We start from the raw sequence: 19,773 nt of genomic DNA, 5'->3' as shown, positions 1-19,773 counted from the left end.
GCCACCTGCTGTCTCCTCGTGCACGCAGGTTTCGTGTCTCCAACCAGCCCATTACCCCTGCAGAAGCACCTTGCCTTGCACAGGGGTCAGGCACCAGCAGGGGCTGGGCTCTGAGACCTGCTTCTGCTGCTGAATAAGGGGTTCCGATGAGGCTGGGGCTGGTTCCCAGTTCCGTATGCTAAATTATGAGCTGCATCTCCTCCCAGGAAGGGGCTTCAAGTGTGTATCGGAGGACTCCAGCTCTCCCCAAACCTCCTTTGGAGTTCCCAGTGGAGACTTGGGGGTTTGCTGGCAAAGTTTGTTCTGGTGACCACTGGTCTGGCTGTGCAGCTGCCGGTTCGCCTGGCTTCCCAAGGGTTGAGATTTCAAGATACTAAGCTGAAATAAAAATAATGCATATGAAATGAGGAAAGTGATTATTAAACCTCAAAAAAGTAATTGGATGTGTACAACAGGAGACCGTGGCTTTTGATCTCGAATTGTCTAATTGTAGTTCTAATACTCTGTTGTCAGCTGCAAGAGACCTGCACTCTTGGCAAGGGTGGAAGACCGAGGGTCCTGGGGCCGGCTGCTGTTTGAGTGTCCTGGGGCCACTGTAACCAAGGACCACAGACTGGGGGCTTCAAACAACAGAAACTTATTCTGTCACAGTTCTGGGGGCTGAAGAGTCTGAAATCAAGGTGTCGGCAGGGCTGGTTCCTCCTGAGGCCTCCAGGCCTCTCTCCTTGGCCTGCAGACGGCTGTCTTCTCTGTCTCTTCACATTGTCTTCCCCCCATTCATGTCTGTTTCTGTGTCCAAATTTCCCCTTTTTGTGAGGGCACCAGCCATATTGGATTAGAACCCACCTTCACTAATTACATCTGCAGTGACCCTGTTTCCAAATAAGGTCACATTCTGAGGTACTGGAGGTTAGGACTTCAACATATGGATTTTAGGGCACAGAATTCGGCTTATCACAACTGGTGCTGAAAGGTACTGATAGTTCTGGTTTGTAGGACTTTTATTGGGATAGTGATGGATATATAAGTACCGTAGAGGTTCTTTGCTGAAGAGCAGAATGGTGTGTGTGTCTGGACAGTTCATTTCAGCTCTGCGGGCCTCAATCTCCTCGTCTGTCTGACGGGGTGTCCTTCTGCTGTGTGACGCTCTGATTCTGGCTTCACAGGTCACCAGCGCCCTGCAACCAATGGCCTCCACCATCCACCACCTGCACTCAGCCCCTGGGGACGCCTCCACCACAGTGTCACGGCTGCTACTGGGCCTGTCGCGGCCACTGCCTGTGGCCAACGTCTCCGCCCTGCTGGGCGACATTGCGAAGCGTGTCTACGAAGTGATCAGCGTCCAGGTGCAAGGTTGGGCTTCTCTTGATCCTCCCTCTGGGGAGGCTGCAGGGCGGTGCCTGAACAGCCAAAATGCAAGGTGGACGCTAAAGCCAGACCAGTCCTTTGTCTTTTAAAGGAGGTTAAAGTTCAGGAGCAAAAGAATAACTGGTTCAAGTGTGTTCATCCCACAGGTGTGGGACCCATCTTCAGCTCACCCTGCAAGCTCCAAGTCCCCAAGTGCAGACCTCGAGAACTTACTTTGCCCCCCATTTCCCGCGCCTCTCCCCTTCCCTCCATCTCTCCTCGGATCCCTCTGGCCTCCTGCCCCCTCGGCAGGCTTCTTCTTCCATCCTAGTGGACACTGGAGTGCAAATCCCAGAGCCACACACAAAGAACTTGTTTCTTCAGTTCTTTGATTTCCTAAATTTCCCTGTCGCCTCTTTCCCACCCTCGCCAAGGACATCCTTGTACTCCAAAGGCTCCTTCAGCACAATTTGTCTAAAGTTGAATTCGTATCTGGCAAAGCACATAGACGTGGCCTTGTTTCTGGAAGAAATTACCTATTCTTTGTTGTTGTTGTTCTATGTCAGGAATTGGCAAACCTCATCTAAAAGGGATCAGATAGTAAATATTTTTGGCTTTGTGGGCCCACGTGGTGTCTGTCTCAACGACTCAGCTCTGCTGCTGTAGCAGTCACAGACAGTCCGCAAGCAAACCGCTGGGCTCCCGTACGGCTTCCTGTACCCAAGCAGGAGGCAGCCAGGCTAGTCTGCTGCTCCCAGGGCTTTGCGGGAGGGTGGCTGCCTTGGTGAAGCCTCTTCTATGACACTGAGGAGGCACGTGACAAAGCCAGGGCTCAGAGCCGTGTGAAAGCTCTAGCGATTGCATTGATCTCCCTTCAGATCAGCACATGTTCTTCAAAACCAAGCTGCATTGCTCTAGTGCCATTAAGCAAAGTGCTCATTCTGTCATCTGCTCTGTCAATGACCTTTGGCCAGAGGTGGCAGGAGCACACCTGTGGGTGGACCAGTTGAGTTTATTATTTGAGGCAGCGAGGGAGAACCCACACCATGGAGAACCATGAGGTCTCTCAGTAAGAGATTGTTAGAAAGAACCTGTTATAGGATGTGGGTTTTGATTGGGTGGTTTGGGGAGGGTCTAGGGAAGTGTGATTTTGTTCTGAACTGAATGCTGTCAGAAAATGGAGGCAACTCCACGTTTGGGAATCTCAATACATCTAAGCAAAAGAGACGGGAACAATTGCATAAAGATAAGCCATAGTTTGTAAAGAACTAATAATCACTCATTTGGGCCAAGAGAGGGGCATTAGTATTTTGTGAGTGACACATGAGCTTCTCGCTGTCTGTACTTAGACAGCATTAGGAGGAGGCCCTGTCTGAGGCTGGTTGCTGCAAGATGGTTCTGTCTGGGAGGCCTGGGCCAGCGTCAGAACGTCAGGGGTGGCTCTGGGTTTCCTTGTTGGCACAGAAAACACCCACTGATTTGCTTTACGCTTGGGGTGGGTTGTTTTGGCCCCGTCTTTTCATGACCACTCAGACTCAGTCCAGCCCAGAGCGATTTGTTCACGTGAGGCCGTCCCATGAACCAGCTGTGAGCCCTGCCTGAACATGGGCTGCTGCTCGGATGAAGATGGTCAGCAGCCGCACAGGGCCTTCTAAGACGAGGCTTCCATAGTCCCCCTTGGGATCACTGCCCAAGGCACCCCTCAACCGACATGGCACAAATCCATGGCACGAGTCCACAGAGGCCGTGTGTGTGCAGGTAGATGAGGATGACGAGGCAGCTGCGACTGCTGAGCGTGGGTCCCGCTCTCCTTCCCTGTAGATGTTAATGAGTGTTCCTACAAGGAGTTCAATGCCTGTTCTGGAAGGGAACTCTGCGAAAACCTGGAGGGCTCGTACCAGTGCGTCTGTCACCAGGAAGCTCCAGCCACGTCTCCACGGAACCTGAACCTGGAGTGGGAAGGTAACGGCTAGGCTCTCTCAGATGGTGTGGGAATGGCTTAATTCCTGTTTGCCCCCAGAATACTCACCAGCAGTGCTTACAGCTGCAGCATTTACCCCGCGATAACTCTGCCATGAAAGATCTTGCTTTTATTATTATTTTCACATCACTCTGGTATATTGACTTTGGAAACAAAGGACACGATTCTACTTATAGCATTCTGCTTTTAGTAGTGGTATTTCCATTTACAACATATAGTGATTCTCAATCACTGAAAATGTCAAATCCTAGAAAACAGCAGTCCCACGTGTGTTGTTAACATTGTTCTCGAACAAGTTGTTGGCCGACGATTCATTTGCTGAACCTGTTTTTCTGAAATAGATGATTCTGATGATTCAGACAATTCTGATGTTAGTTCTGTTTAGAAGTAATTCCAAGAACAGTTTTTATATTTTGTTTTCATATTGAAAATCAGTTAGATTTGCTTCAGCCCCAAAGAGCATGTTTATGTAAAATTAAATGAGTGCTGGCAGTGAGCTGCCCTTTTTTTCTTCGTAGCGGGAAAAGGGTGAAGGCATTTTTTAAAGGCTGGATGGTCTTCAGACCACAGGGACTCTTCTTGCCAAGAGGGAATGGCTGGCTCACAGGCACAGAATACACTTAGTTCTTTCAACCATTATTGATCTCCTAGTGGGCCACCCTTGCATCCATTCTTTGGCTTAGGAAATGTTGATTTAGGTGCTATTCACTGTGCTAGATGCTGGTGATGGGAGCATGCAGAAGCAGGTCCTAATCTCTGGCTGTCTAGTGGATTGTGGAAATGGAGACATTTTGGCGCATGAAAGGGCATGACTGATGTCTGCATTGGAACCACGAGGATAGGCTGGGACCATCCCTAGCATCGCGGGATCAGCCTGGAGAGCAGAAGAGCAGACTGGGCGTGGGGGGAAGCATGTAGATAAACGTGCCCAGGTCTGTTCCTGTTGGGAGTGGGGAGGGATGTACCAGCCAGGACTGGCACACGGGATTGGCTCTGCCATCAAGCAGCTTGGAATAAGAAGTAACTGTGTAATCTGAAATGTAGGAAGGTGCTATAAAGACGATACTCTGAGTGCAGGAGTCTAGGGTGTGGAAGGTGGTGGAGAAAAGGATTCAGGCAACGTTTTAGAGGTAGAACCTCTGGAACTTACTGATTAATTCAGTCAAGAAGAGGAAAAAGGAAAGAAGACGGAATCCAGATATCTTGAGTGAACAGTGGAGTAGAGGGTGTTTCCACTGGAAGGGAAGGGGAAGATGCAAGCTGTTGCTATTGTCAATAATAGTTACAGCTGAGATGGAGTGAGTGGAGGTGCCAGGATGCTGATTGAGTTGGACGCGTGGTGCTGGAGCGCAGAGGTGGAGCTGGGCTGCATACGTGAGTCCAGGGTCACCTCCAGGTGACACTTAAACCGTGGTATGCTGAGAGAAGGGAAGAGGCCTGGGGCCTGTGGCCAGAGAACCCCGACAGTGCCAGGTCAGTGCAGGAGGAGAGGCTGCAGAGGATGTGGGTAAGGCAGGAAAATAGCTGGAAGGGTGTGCGCAGCAAGGTCAGCAGGGAAGGCTCAGCAATCCCCAAGGGAGCAAGCAGTAAGCTGGACGGCAAGCAGGGAGGGCACACGCGTGGGTAACAGCGGGGCAGGAAAGCGCCCGTGGGAACCGTGGGGATCCAGTGCAGACTTCAGGAGAGCAGAAGGGAAGCAGCCAGCAGCCCGGGTTAGGAAGACAGCTGGAGGAGAGAAAGAAGAGGGAACAACCGAGAATCCCACAGGGAAGCTTGACTATGAAGAGGCCGAGGGAAGGAAAGCCTGATGTGGAGGAGGCTGTGCACTCCCAGGGGGTCTCTCAAAAGACAGGCGAAGCTGATCCTGGCTCTTTCTATTCCCTGTTCCTTTCCAGGTTTGACTCTATTGAATACAGGGTTGTGTTTTTTTTTTTTTTTTTTTGAACCTTATTTAAATCCTGCTACATGTGTAATTTTATAAGCTGCTTTCTTCAGTTCCTATAGCGTGTATAAAGTTTCCAAGAAGAAGCCTGGTTTTCACCATGATAATTATTGGTGGTTGAAAACTAGCGGCTTTCTAAGGCAATCATATAATATTCTTTCCCCTCATGGGAGCACTTCTGTTGCTTCCAAGAGTCTGGAACTGTAACATTGTGACAGGGGTTACAGAGAATCTCTTTATATCCAATTTGAATTCATTAATCATTTAATTTGCATGTTCTTTTTCCTTAAAAGGGACTCAAGAGTGAGGACCGTCCCCCTTTGTTCACAATAACAGCACAGCTGGCAGTTGCCTGCACTTCACGCGCACTGGGCTCTGCTCTGAGCACTCTGTGGGTATTGCTTCGTGTAAATTCTTAGAATAACCCCAAGAGGCAACTACTCTTCTTAAGCTCATTTTTTTCAGAAGAGGAAATTGAGGGAGAGAAAGATTATTTTCTTGTGTCAGATCCTAAGGCTGGTCCTTTGCAGACGCACATGAACCAGCTGTTCACGACTCCCTGCCGCCCCCGTGTCCCAAGGCCATCTTCCCTAGGAGCCCTCTGGCGGGGACCTGCCCGAGAGTGTGATGGCCTCTCCCCCGTCCTCGGGGGCTGCCTTTTGTCCTGGTGCACTCAGGACAACCGCCATGCCCTTTCCTACCTTCATGAGTGCTTAGGACCAAGAGTTGGGTAGAACTCCAGAAGAGTTGAATTATTTTATTTGGTGTTCCAGAACCCAACTAGGAAAAGGAGTCTAAGGTTCTGGTTTATTTAATTAATTTTATTATTATTATTTTTTATAGAGATAGAGTCTTACTCTGTCACCCAGGCTGGAGTGCAGTGGCGTGATCACTGGTCACTGCAGCCTCCAGCTCCCAGGCTCCAATCTCAACCTCTGGAGTAGCTGGGATCACAGGCATGCACCACCACAGCCATGCACCACCACAGCTGGCTCACTTTTAAATTTTTTTGTAGAGGCGAGGTCTCACTGAGTAGCCCAGGCTGGTCTCAAGCTCCCAGCCTCAAGAGATCTTTCCTCCTTGGCCTCACAAAGCGCTGGGATTGCAGGCAGGAGACCCCGTGTTCAGCCTAAGGTTCTGATTGGCTCTTCTCGTTGTCCTGTGGGCGAGGGGTGGAGGGAGTGGACGAGTTCCCAAAGCCAGCCGTGGATGTGGCGAGCTCCAGGGTCAGATCTTCCCCCCATCACCAGGAATGTTCCCCTCCTATCAGAATGAGGCTGTGTGGGGAGAGCGGACTTGCCTTTCACCCGCCGGCAGATGAATCCCTGGTGCCCCGCAAAGAGCAGGCACTCTACAAATGTTTCCTGGATCAATCACGGAAAGAGAGGTTTTCACAGTGGTCATCCCCAGGGTCTCCAAGTATTAAAAATTTCCAGCCCAGCTCTGGCAGCAAAACACTGAGAATACTCCTATACCCTGCAGCACGTGGCCTTGAGATCCACTTAGAACTTCGCGCCGCGTCCACACCCCATGGCACCCCACTAAGCTCTGCAGAGAACCGTCTATAGATTCCTGCTCTGTGGCTTCCAGGGCGAGAATCCTGTCCCTTTCGTGAGCACAGAAGGTTGGAAAACAGGTATTTTCCGAATAGTTATTTTTACCCTGGTCAGTCATCTGGAAAAATATTAGATTCTATTTACGGTTAGGTTCGTTGGCAGTCACACTCTGCCGTGTTGCTTGGCACAGTGAGCTACCAGATTGCGTCAGGATACAGGGCCGCTCAAGCGACCGCCAAATACAAACAGGGGAGGCTGTGCAGCCCCAGCTTCACTTCCAATAGGGCAGGACACACTAATCCAGTGTTTCCAGATCAGCAGTTTAGAGTGAATTCCAATTGCATATCGCTAAGGGAAACAGCATCCCCAGCACCTTCCCTGCTGAACCAGAGATGAGTCACAGCTGCCCGGAAGAAACAAGGCCAGACTGTCAGACGTGGAGAACCCAGGGTGCTTTACCCAGATAGAGGCAAAGTTCTGAACTTGTGTTCCTAGCTGTGGATGGGGAGGGCTGTGGAGCAAGGCCTCTGGGGCCTGAAGTTTAGATTATCCACATCACTGTGGCCTTGGATCATGCAAACACAGAGTCAAGAGCATCATTTTCTAGGGCCACATTTAAGGGGGACACTGAAAAGGGTCCCTATTTAAGGGTAACCAAAGGAGGGTGTCCTGGCTAATAAAAAACCAAAAACCAAGTTATAGGGGCCTACCCTGGAAGAGAGGAGTCAGGGGTAAAAGGAAGATTTCTAGTTTTAAAATACCCCAAGGTCTGTCCAACGAAACAGAGACTGGCCTTAGCACATTAGAAGTTGGTTGGTTGGTTTTACAACACAAAGAAAATTCTCCAAGCTGTCCAGCCATGGGAACAGCTGCCGTGAAATTTCGTTAAAGAAGGGTTGGGAGATACGTAAGTTTCCCGGGTTTCCCTAACAAAGGCCCAAGAACTGGGTGGCTTCGAACAAGAGAAATGTATCCTCTCACAGTTCTGAGGACCAGAAATTTGAAATAGTTACCACTGGGCCTAAATCAGGTTGCCAGCAGGGCTGTGCTCCCAGGTCCCAGGAGGCTCTGGGAGAATCCATTCCTTGCCTCTCTGCCCTCTGGTGGCTGCCAGCATTCCTTGGCTTGTGGCCGCATCACTCCTTCATCTTCTGCTGTTTTTTTTTTTTTTTTTTTTTTTTTGAGACAGGGTCTTGCTCTGTCACTCAGGCTGAAGTACAGTGGCACAGTCTTGGCTCACTGGAGCCTCCACCTCCCGGGTTCAATTGATCCTCCTAGCTCAGCCCCCCAAGTAGCTGAGACTATAGGCACACATCACCACGTCTGGCTAATGTTTGTATTTTTTGTAAAGATGGGGTCTTGCTATATTGCCCAGGCTGGTTTCAACCTCCTGGGCTCAAGCCATCCACCCACTTTGGCCTCCCAAAGTTCTGGGATTACAGATGTGAGCCACCACGCCCAGCCCTACTCCATCTTCAAGGTGAACATCTTTGTTTTTTCTCTATTCCAGCTTCATACCGCCTTCTCCTCTGTGTGTGTGTGTGTGTGTGTGTGTGTGTGTGTGCAAATCTCCCCTGATTCTCTTTTATAAGGACACTTGTGATTGCATTTAGGGTGGACCTGGGAAATCCAGGATTATCTTTCCATCTGAAGATACTTCACTGAATCACATCTGCAAAGATTCCTTTTCCAAATAAGGTCACAGTCATAGGTTGCAGGGATTAGGACTTGATGTCTTTGAAGCTCATTATTCAGCCTGCTACTGGTGATGGGAAAGCTTAGTAGTAAGGCAAGTGAACTTTGCTATTTCCTATTGCTCAGCTTTGCCATTTACTCCGTACTTGACCTTTCTAGGCCTCAGTTTTGTCCTCTGTAAAATGGGGATCCTAGAGGAACCTATTACCTGGGATTGCTGTAAGCACTAAATAGGATAACATGCCTGGTGCACACAGCATCCAGGAAACATTACCTGTAAACATGTCGCTGATAGCTTGGCTGGTTTGTGACATGTATGTCATGGGAGGGAGTACTGCAGGGGGCTCACACCAGGGAGTTAATTTATAGCTCCCTGCAAGTTCCTACCGCTGCTATAATGCATGCTGCGCTAGCTTGGACACCGTGGACATTAACTCATCATTGTTCCCTCAGTGTTTATGGTGATGCTGGGTGCATAGTAGATGCTCAATTAAAAAAAAAATGAGCCGTAAGAAATTGGTGCCCTTATTGGTCAAACATGGTCAAATATGGACAATTCCGAATGCTTCAAGGTAACACATTGGAGAAAGGGCCACACAGATATTGGATGGGAACATTGTCCTCAGGGATAATGCATTTCTTTGGATTAGATGAAATTCTGTTTCCCCAAATGCTCACAATCTCTCTTAGTTGCAGAAGTCACTGATGGCAGCTTCTGCAGATGCCTCGGAGGGTTTCACAGCATTTGAAATGCCAGGTTTCCAGGTCCCCCATCCAGTGATCCAAAAACCCCCCCGGCATCTTAATTTAAAGAGTAAATATACTTATTAAAAGAGGTAAAGCATGCATTGCCAGCCTGGTACCCTTTGAGACTTCTTTCCAAACACCATTCCTCTGTGTTCTTTTCAAATAAGTATGGGTGCCCTTTTAATTTTAACTCCGCTCCGCTCAGAAGCACTCCTTATAGAATGCGTTTTTAAATGGCCTGTAATCTGGGTGGGCCATCTGTCTTGCCACCCGTGTGCTCTCTTGCTCCGCGTCAAGTTTGATATCTGAATGGCAACAAGGAGGCAAGGTTGGAGCCCTGGGTGTGGGCTTGGGGGCTGCTGTTCAAGCTGCTGCGCCTGCTTGTGGCCGCCCCACTTTCCTATTTGCAGGGCGTTTTGCTGTCACACCCTCCTCCACCAACGTGGATTAAAAAAATGCTTGGAGCTGTGTCCTGACTGTACAAAAATAGAACAGTCAGTGCTTTTAGCAGACTTTTTGGAAAAGAAATTGTAGCCCTTCCTTCCCTTTTCAGTGAGACATATGTTCCCAAGGAACAGAGTTTAAAAAGCTGGGTGGTTGTTAGAAGGCCAGACAGTGAGTAGGGGGTCTCTTTGATTCCAGGGTTCTGGTGACCCTGGAGATGGGGGTGCCACCCACAATCTCAGGTTCCAAGCTTTGGGCCACCCTCAGTTGAAGCATTTCTGCTTTTCTTGCCACTAAAGAAAATATCATAAAGAACGAATCCATGTCTGTTTCTCTGACCAGTATGCCGAAAATCACTGGACAATCCTGTGAAAAGTATAGATGTGTCTTTTAAAAAAATACATTCTACCCCACATCCTAGAAGTGTTATTAGGACACATCAGAATTTGGATGGATGTCACTGATCCTGTCCCAGTGAAGCCTGTCCAGATTCCAGTAACAGATGCTCATCTGCTGGGAGGTGGAGCGGCAGGGTTCTCAGTGAGGCAGCTCACCTACACAGGGACCAAGATTCCAAAGAGGCAGCTCAGTCTCAGACTGGAAGGAGGAGACAGCAGGGCTATGTTGCGTGGTGGTGACTGGGCACTAAATTGGATTCTGAGCCTCTCGGCAGCCAAGGTGAAAAGGGAAATGAGTTGGATGGTGTTGGGTTTTTTTTTTTTTTTTTTTTTTTGTTATTGAGAGAAAGTAGGCACATGTGTCTAAAAACAGAATTTTTTTCATGATACTAGAAAGCATATATCCTACCAGTCCTAACATAAAAGGCTTTGGGAAGCCACACATTATAAAATTATTATTTTCTTTACCATGGTTTTGCAAAATATATTTTTAAAAGTTCTTCGTTGCTTATTTTTATAGAACTTAAATTCTGATATGAAAATTTTGGTGTGTAGACTGGGGGCCGTCTACTTTTTATATAATTCTTACTGCCCAGACACTTGCTGTACAGCCAGAATGTTTTTACAAAAAAGAGCTTCAGTGCTATTTGAGCACTAGAATATATATAGGTTGGTACATCAGAGCTTTGCTCTCTGAGGCATGGATTTCAGTAGGAAAGCATAAAAAGGGCAATAAAGGAAGCTCAGCCTGATTTCTGAGTCCGGCTTCCTGATGAGGCCATCGTTTACGGTGTGATGAGTCAGCCCAGGGCAGAAGTTCTCGTGGAAATGATCAAGTGCTTGTCATGAATCAGAGCAGCCCAGGGCCTTGGGAGAGGCTGTCAAGTCAGTATTTGTAGATGTGGCACAGAAACCTCACACTGTCGTGGCCATTGCTACAAATGTTTTCTGTACAATGACTGTATACGGGTCCCCAGAGACACTGTTCTGACTTTCTAGTAACCACTGATTCTGGATCCCAGAGAGCCCCACGACTCAGTGCTGTTCACTGTGTAGACAGAGGCGCACTTGGATGACTCCCACCCTCTAACTTGGCTCAGTGATAGAGAGGCTGGGATTTCAACTTCAGACCTCTTGCTTCTCCATTTCATCTCAAATATCCCCATCACCTAATGCAATCCTGAGTTACCTTCCAAAATTATTCAGAAGCCTGGAGAGAGAGAAGATTGATACCTCTGTTTTGAATGAATGGGTTTCATTTATTATTGGGAAAAAAAACAGCGAGTGGGTCAGGCGTGGTGGCTCACACCTGTAATCCCAGCACTTTGGGAGGCTGAGGTGGGTGGATCATGAGGTCAGGAGTTCAAGACCATCCTGGCCAACATGGTGAAACCCCGTCTCTACTAAAAATACAAAAAATTAGCCGGGCGTGGTGGCGAGTGCCTGTAATCCTAGCTACTCGGGAGGCTGAGGCAGAGAATTGCTTGAACCCAGGAGGCGGAGGTTGCAGTGAGCCGAGATCACACCACTGCACTCCAGCCTGGGTGACAGAGTGAGACTCTGTCTCAAAACAAAAAACAAAAAATAGCCAGTGCTGTCCTGGATGGGTCAACTTGATCAATAAATCGGTGAGAACCAAGTTGAGACAAGGCTGTGTTATCTGCTTCAGAAGATAAAGCCGCCCTCACTGACCCTTTGCTCATCTTCTTTCTGTGCTTTCGTAGACTGTCCTCCACTCAGTGACTATGTGGTCCTCAACGTCACCAGTGACAGTTTTCAAGTATCCTGGCGTTTAAATTCTACGCAGAACCACACTTTCCATGTCCGGGTTTACCGGGGTGTGGAGTTGCTCAGGAGTGCCAGGACACGGAGCCAGGCACTGGCGGTGGCTGGGCTGGAGCCTGGAGTGCTGTACAGGGTGAAGACCAGCTACCAGGGGTGCGGGGCCGACGTCTCCACCACACTGACCGTCAAAACCGGTAAGGCCCCCCAGTCAGAGACCCACATTAGCTTGCAAGCTTGTCTTTCTATCCCAGGTCCATGGCCCTAGCATGTCGTGTTCTTCTTCCTATAACCAGGGCACCAGAAGTCACTGACCGCCCTGAACTTCCTCCCTCCCCTCCCAGTCATCCCACTGCCTGCCCGGCATTGCACCGGCCCGCTGGTGCCTTCACTGGCTCCCTCGCTTCCCTACATCTCGTCCTGTTAGGGGTTCACTCTGCCGTGTGAGGGGACAACATGTGGACTCAGAAGCACCAACAAGGCATCAGCTAGAGTGAAGCAAAGGAATAAAATAATAATAATAAAGCAGAAGGCGGCAGCTCCTGGCAGGCAGATCAGGACCCTGCCTGCGTACCCCGCAGCACTGAAGCCGTCTAAGTTCCCTCCCCGAGAGGAGAGCATCGCTGATGTTTTCACGCCTTGCTTCCCTCATGATGCATGTAAAGTGAATGCCGTGCCCACCACATTTGTGCTGGGACAAAACGTTTTTTCTTTTTGAGACAGGGTCTTGCCCTGTCACCCAGGCTGGAGTGCAGTGGCATGATCACAGCTCGCTGCAGCCTCGACCCCCTGGACTCACGTAATCCTGCCACCTCAGCCTCCCTAGTAGCTGGGACCACAGGCACACACCACCACACCAGGCTAAATTTTTTATTTTTCATAAGGATCGAGTCTTGCCTTGTTGCTCAGGCTGGTGTCAAACTCCTGGGCTCAAGTGATCTCAGGAGGAGACTTTTGTCTCCAAAACACACACGATGCACACAAGAACTTGGGACTTGTGTCGGGAAGGCAGCCGGTGTGGCCCATCTGGGTCTGTCCTGGGCAGCCCACTCAGCTCTGCCCGTGTCTTGCTCCCCACTTGCCTGGTGCCCGGTGGTGCCTAGACTTGGTCAGGTGAGGCCTGGCTGGTGGAAGTTCTCCCCTAGGCTGGCATCTGTGGCTGTGGGGTGTGAATGTGGGGTTGCTGGGGCTCCATTCTGGTCCTGGGTTCCGATGTGTGTCCCTGACGTAGAGCCGGTGGGAGCCCTGGGCTGTGGGCTTTGGGCTTCATGTCTCAGCAGAGCGTACAGAGCATAGAAGTTGCTGCATAAAGAGCATACTGGGGCCTTTCTCACTCACAGAGGTTAATGCTAGTGACAGTGAGTGGTGGCGGAGAATGAATGGCAGAATGAGCAGACCTTCTGTGGCTCGGCCCTACACACTTTTCAAACTGATTTGGGGCGGACCTTAAACTAAGTCCTCATAGCAGCCAGCATGGGCATCCAGAAAGCCCTCAAGCACCCCAGCCACCCTCGACACAAGCCCTCCACTGTGCACGCGGCTTCCCATTCCAAGCTGACTCCACCTCATCTCATTTCATTTCCAAAGTACGCCAGGACTAAAGGGAGGGACACTCTTTTCCCTTTTTGGAAACTGAGGCCTGAGAGGCAGTTCCATTACAGAGCCATCCTCCAGGGTGCAAAATTGATCTCTACTGAGAAATGCAATAGGAACTTGGAGCTCCTTCCCCACCCCAGCAACCCCGAGTCCTCCTCACCCTCCCCACCCACCAACCCCGTGCCCTCCTCACCCTCCCCACCCCAGCAACCCCGTGTCCTCCTCACCCTCCCCACCCCAGCAACCCCGTGCCCTCCTCACCCTCCCCACCCACCAACCCGGTGCCCTCACCCTCCCCACCCCACCAACTCCATGCCCTCACCTTCCCCACCAACTCCGTGCCCTCCTCACCCTCCCCACCCCACCAACCCCGTGCCCTCACCGTCCCCACCCCAACCCCGTGCCCTCCTCACCCTCCCCACCCACCAACCCCGTGCCCTCTGGAAAAAAAAATACCTGCATCCCAATGTCAGGCACAGATAATTTGGAAGAGTCTAGAAGACTCTTGAATTACCAACCTATTCCACTTCCCAGCCTTGGTTTTCTTTCTTTTTCCAGATTATAAAAATGCCCTTTTTTTGTAGAGCCCTTTTTTAAGGAGCCCAGTTTGCTTTAAAAGCCTCGTCTAATTCCACTTGTCATGAGCCTGTGACGCTGGGAGGCAGCAGGGCAGGTGTTACAGTGGCAGCCGATGCCCAGAGCCTCCAGGGAGTCCAACTCCCAGGGCCCTGGAGGAGGCCGCCAGTCCACGGGGCTCTGCGATACATCAGGGCCTGAGAATCGGAGGCCACAAGGAGTGCTCCTCCCTCTTGCTAAGATGGGAGATTCACAGGGGCCCCAACTGGGAAATATACAATATATAACATTGGTGGCATTTCTGCGGCCTTCAGTGTGGCATGCATAGGTGACACACTCTGATGGCCCGTAGCTTGCCAGCTGGGAGAGAGCCAGGGTGGGGCACAGCTGCGGGTGGCTGTTAGATAACTAGAGAAACATGCAGAATTGCAGCTGACCTGCTCCTGTGCCCGCTGACGCTTGAGTTGTGCATGTTGGGTTTCCTCTCAGTAATGAAAGATGAATATTCCCGTGTCCCATCTTGAACCTTTTTTCTATCTTTGCTTATGCCCAAAAATAACGCAACCTCCCTTGTAAGTGAGCAACCCTTCCATGTTGACTGGCAGAGTATGTTCTTGAGAAGCAGTACTTTCAGAGCTAAATTCTGGAACCTCCCGGGCAGGTTGGAACCCTTGGTCACCCTGATGTTGGGGGCCTGAGTAAGGGCCTCGTGTGAGTACCCGCTGGGCCCTGTGGTTGTGAATAGGGCAAAGGAAAGCAGCAGCCACCCCACGGGAAAGGACCCTCCATGCGCTGGTTGAATCCCAGTTCCCGTGGGTACGGGCTGTGTGTGACGTTTGTACCTCCTTCCTGGGGTGTCTCTGCCCTGGACATAAAAGTGTTTGTTTATTCTCTCATTTCTTACATTTATTTCCCCCAATTAGGATACCTCAATCTAAGATTCATGCCTCAATCTATTAAAAAAATTATCCGCCAAAGAGTAGGCTTCATAGAAAACATTAATAAACAAGCATGTGACTTTTGACCACAGGCTAATTTGTTTCACTGTCTGTCTCAGATGCCCAGGTATTTGAAGTCACAATAAGGATTGTAAACCACAACCTGACGGAGAAGTTACTGAACCGCAGCAGCATGGAGTACCAGGACTTTTCTAGACAACTGCTTCACGAGGTAAAGCCACAATGCAGACATAGAAATCTTTTCTTGGGTGTTCTGAGTGAGGACATCAAACACAAGCTGTTAATTCCTGCCCAGCTCATCCTCTGGGATTGTGGCAAAAATACATGTTACTGCAGCTTCAGGGGAGGCCAAACCCAAATCGCACAGTGATTAGTCAAAAGCTTCCCGCCTGCTTTTATGGGGTACTTAATCCAGATACTGGGCCAATCCGTCTTTAAAATATGTGCCTTTATTCAAATGGTATACACCACTTAATCCTACTGTTGGATTTTCTGTGGAACCTTCTGTCTGAGGGCTCTGTCTTCCAGCTCTGGGGTAGCTTCCTTAGCGAAGCATTTACCAGCAATCACAGCATCCATTCCTCCCTCGTGACTAAAGGGAGACATCAGCAGACAGCCAGGGAGAAGCAAGCCAGTGGAAAGCACCATCTATCCACAGATGATGCATTGGAGGGAAAAGTGACTTCCTAAGCTGCCAAGAATCACATAAGGTCTGAGGTTTTACCCTCCCTGCAAACTAACAAGTGAGTCTGCCACAGTTGCATGGATGCTGGCAGAAGACACGAGACTCCTGGGCTAGAGACAGAAGACTGTATTACACACAGCACAGCAGGCAGCATGCATGTGCTGTTGTGCCAGTTCGCCTTCCTGCACCCGAGTCCTGCAGAGGTGATGCAGAGGGGCCCAGGGGCATGAAGCACACAAAGTGGGTCTGCAGCTGAGCTGAGGAACCCCAACTCTAGGGAACTTGAATCTTTTATAATGGGCGCAAGCACTGGCTCCAGAAGGAGACATTATCTGTTACATCGGACAGTAACAAACCTGCCCTTTGCTCTGGAGGGAGCCGCTATCTCTCCCTCCCAAGGCTGTTCACTATGCAAACATCCTTGGAAAGATATTCTGGAACAAAAGGGCAGTTAGTGCGTCTACTTGCAAGATGTGTAGAAATGCCAGAGACCCACAGAGTGTTGCTTCCCAGCATTCGCCTGCAGGGGGAATCTGGTTTTCAATATTTTCAGAGAATTCCCTCCCTTTGTAAATGTTAACTCACTTGTGTGTGCAAGTATGGGTTGGCACAAAGGCGGGGAACCAGGCTGGTATCTCCCTTGCTTGGGCATGGGTAGCTCTAAGCACCTGGCTCTGTGTGCGTGTTTTCTGTGGGATACAGCCTAGTAAGAGGGGGGACAGCTCCAAATAGCCACAGGCATTTTTCCTTGGTGGGGCCTCTCCATCTATCAATCAATCCAATAGTCCTTCTCACACACTCACACAAATGACCTTCGCACCAGTTTTCAGGACACTCAGAGGGGATTGTCCATCTGATGCTCCACAACTGGGAGCTTGATTGCAGTGGTCACTGTGAGTCCCCAGCAGACACCAGGCCAGGCCCGGCCGTCCCAGGGAAAGCCCAGCTAAGGTGCTGTGAACGGACTTCTCTGCGTGCTCTGAGAGGTCGGTTGTCAGATGCCTCCTCTTGATTGTAGAGGAGAGAAATGGCTCCAAGCACCATCCATCGGTCACACCTGGAACCCTGCTTAATGGTCGTGAAGACGTTGATGGATGTCTGCCCTGTCTGAGTAGCTGTTGCCTCTTCTTGGCTAGGTCGAGAGCTCCTTCCCACCGGCGGTGTCTGACTTGTACCGAAATGGGAAACTGAGAATGCAGATCGTGTCTCTCCAGGCGGGAAGCGTGGTCGTGAGGCTCAAGCTCACTGTGCAGGACCCCGGGTTTCCCGTGGGCATCTCCACGCTGGCCCCCATGCTCCAGCCCCTGTTGGCAAACACAGTGTTCCAGATTGACCGGCAGGGGACACGCGTGCAAGGTATGGCCCGGCCACCCGCCCTGCTGCCTGGTGTCCTCCAGCTCAGAAATCCTCTTGGTGACTTTATTTGAGTCAATCTTTCCTTTATTTCAAAGGGTAAAGAAATGCAAATCCTTATTCTATCTTCCTCCACCGGAACCAGGGGCCAGGGCAGTAGCCCTGAATAACTAGCTCACCTGTGTCTCATTGGTCAGCCCAGGACAGAGTGAAACGGGGCTGGAAGGTCCCCTTGGGGGAAAGGGACAGGAGTTCACTGTATCTGTGGTCAGGGCCCCCCAGCACTTCTGGGCAGCTGGACAACTGCACACCTGTGGGTCCATTTCTTTTCTTTCTTTCTTTTTCTTTTCTTTTTTTAAGACAGAGTTTCGCTCTTGTTGCCCAGGCTGGAGTGCAATGGCACGATCTCGGCTCACTGCAACCTCTGCCTCCTAGGTTAAAGTGAATCTCCTGCCTCAGCCTCTCCAGTAGCTGGGATTATAGGCGCCTGCCATCACACCTGGCTAATTTTTGTGTTTTAAGTACAGACAGGGTTTCACTGTGTTGGTCAGGCTGGTCTCGAACTCCTGACCCCTCAGGTGATCCACCTCCCTCAGCCTCCCAACGTGCTGGGATTATAGGTGTGAGACACCGCGCCTGGCCTCTGTGGGTCTATTTCATTACCCTGTGTGTTATTTCATTTTACTTGGTGTTGCCTTGAAGCAGTAGGTCATGGACACAGGACAGACAAAAAGACAGAGACAGAGAGATAAAGAGAGACAGAAAGGCACGGAAACCAGGTTTTTGCCATCCTACAGCAGGCACGAAGTTCTCTCCTGGCTGTGAGGGCACACACAGTCTCTAGATCCACAAGCTCCAGTTTTGGGCTCAGTCTGTGGAGTGGGCGCCTCTCTGGTCGTCTCCTGGCGTGCTGGGTCTTAGAGCTCAGCCACGTGCTGGCTTCCTGTCCCAACCTTCCCCCACCAGGAGGTGCCGGGAAGAACTGGGTTGGGTGTGGGGCATCTGCTCTTTGAAGTCATGCCTGGAAACCTCAGCCTGGGGTCACTCTGTTCACTTGGCACTCACTAAGGATGGAGATACTGCAGTGGCCCCTGTACCTGGTAAGATCCCAGCTAGCTGGGCTGCAGGGTAGGGCCTGAGGGTGGGGTCCACAGGGTATGCCCCCAGCAGGGTCCTCAGTGTGTGACCCCATGATCCAACCTTTAGGTGGATCCAGCCTTCAGGTGGATGCCGCCCAGCCCGCCCTCCACACCTCCCTGCCTCCCTCCTCCCATCCTCTGGGACCAGGGCTCAGGCGATTCCAGATCCCTGCCAAATGAGAACCTTGGCAGCAGGGATGTCATGGGTAGAATGGCGGCCCCCTCCAAAAAGATATGTTCACCTGGGACTTCAGAGTGTGACTTTATTTAAAATAAGGGTGTTTGCAGACATGATTAAGGTAAGGATGTCAAGATGGGGTCCTCCTGCCGTTGGATTTGGGTGGGCCTGAAGTTCAGTGACAAGTGTCCTTATACGAGACAAGAGGAGGAGACACAGACACAGAGGCCAAGATTGGAGTGATGCAGCCACAAGCCAAGGGACTCCTGGAGCCACAAGATAAGACACTGGAAGAGGCCTGGGAAAGCCCCTTTCCTGGAGCCCCAGAGGGAGGGCGGCCCTGCTGACACCTGGAGTTTGGACTTCGCCTCCGGAACGGCGGGAATACATCTGCACTGTGTCAGGCACCCCAGCTGGTGTGTTTGTGATGGCAGCCACAGGAGACTCATGTCTTGCATCTCTAGGACTGGATGAATCTATTTTAAGCATTCCCAGCACCCCACTCCCCACGCAGTTCCAGTGGCCCTACAGAAGTTGTTAAGCTGCTTCTGCAGGCTCTTGCCCGGCAGGGTCCCAGGCAGGCTGTTGGCTGCTTCCTCCACATTTCAGAGCTGAAGTGCTGGTTGCGGGCAGGTCTCCTGAGCTGGGAGGTCAGCTGTGTGGCCAGCGATGGTGACGCCTCAGGCTGTGCGTGGCCGGGGAGGCAGCACTGTGAACCCTCTGCACTGATCTCAGCCAGACGAGCACGACTCCCACCGGCATCCTTCTGCGTGAGGCCGTGTGGGTCTTCTGGGGCCCTGGAATCAACGCCGCTTTTCCTGGGGCCAGAGTAGGTGGAGCTGAGCTCCCCAAAGCTTCCAGTTGGCTGCCTGCTCCTACCCGCCTCGCCACTGTGCGAGCCCTTTCCATCCCCTCTGCAGAATGAGAGAAGGGCCGTGAGTGAGGATCCTGGGGCTGTCGCCATCCCCCTCACCTGCTGGCCAGCCTAACCTACTGCAGGCTGCGTCCTTTCCTTAGGTTCGTGGGCACCGCTATTTGTCCAGCGTCCATTTGCGGTGGCATTAGGACAAGGTGCTCTGTGCCCTCTTTCTCCCAGTGTGAATCTGACACACGCCCCCAGGAGAGTCTGAGGGGCATCACTTCCGGAGGACACCCTGGGCCCTGAAAGACAGCTCATGGTCCAACTGAGGAGCCTGCACCTTGGTGGGACAGGGTGGCCCAGGAGATCTGGGGTCTGTACCTGCTCCTGGACCCTCTCCAGCTTGTTGTTCTGGGTGGGGCAAGCTCAGGAGGGGCACCTGGGCTGGGAGTCTCTGAAGCAGCTGCCCCCATTGCTCTAGGAGAGGGTTCAGCCCTTGTCCCAGCTGTGGGGCCAGTGGGAGCAGTGTGCAGCGT

At 51.0% G+C, this 19,773-nt stretch overlaps 1 protein-coding gene across 2 annotated transcripts in view; it reads left to right on the top strand.

The window, feature by feature from the left end:
• UMODL1 (uromodulin like 1) overlaps nt 1–19,773 on the top strand; it is a 69,121-nt gene that overhangs the window by 15,394 nt on the left and 33,954 nt on the right. For both annotated transcript variants that reach the window (XM_032174661.2, XM_032174660.2), the window contains exons 5-9: nt 1,167–1,353; nt 3,169–3,309; nt 11,835–12,089; nt 15,122–15,234; nt 16,845–17,064. In XM_032174661.2, the coding sequence (XP_032030552.1) occupies nt 1,167–1,353; nt 3,169–3,309; nt 11,835–12,089; nt 15,122–15,234; nt 16,845–17,064 (916 nt within the window). The remainder of the gene's footprint in view (nt 1–1,166; nt 1,354–3,168; nt 3,310–11,834; nt 12,090–15,121; nt 15,235–16,844; nt 17,065–19,773) is intronic.

The sequence above is a fragment of the Hylobates moloch genome, unplaced genomic scaffold (assembly GCF_009828535.3).
Source record: "Hylobates moloch isolate HMO894 unplaced genomic scaffold, HMol_V3 SCAFFOLD_14, whole genome shotgun sequence".
In the NCBI taxonomy this organism is placed as follows: domain Eukaryota; kingdom Metazoa; phylum Chordata; class Mammalia; order Primates; family Hylobatidae; genus Hylobates; species Hylobates moloch.
The sequence above is the reverse complement of the archived record's forward strand: the minus strand, read 5'-3'. Positions and strand labels throughout refer to the sequence as shown.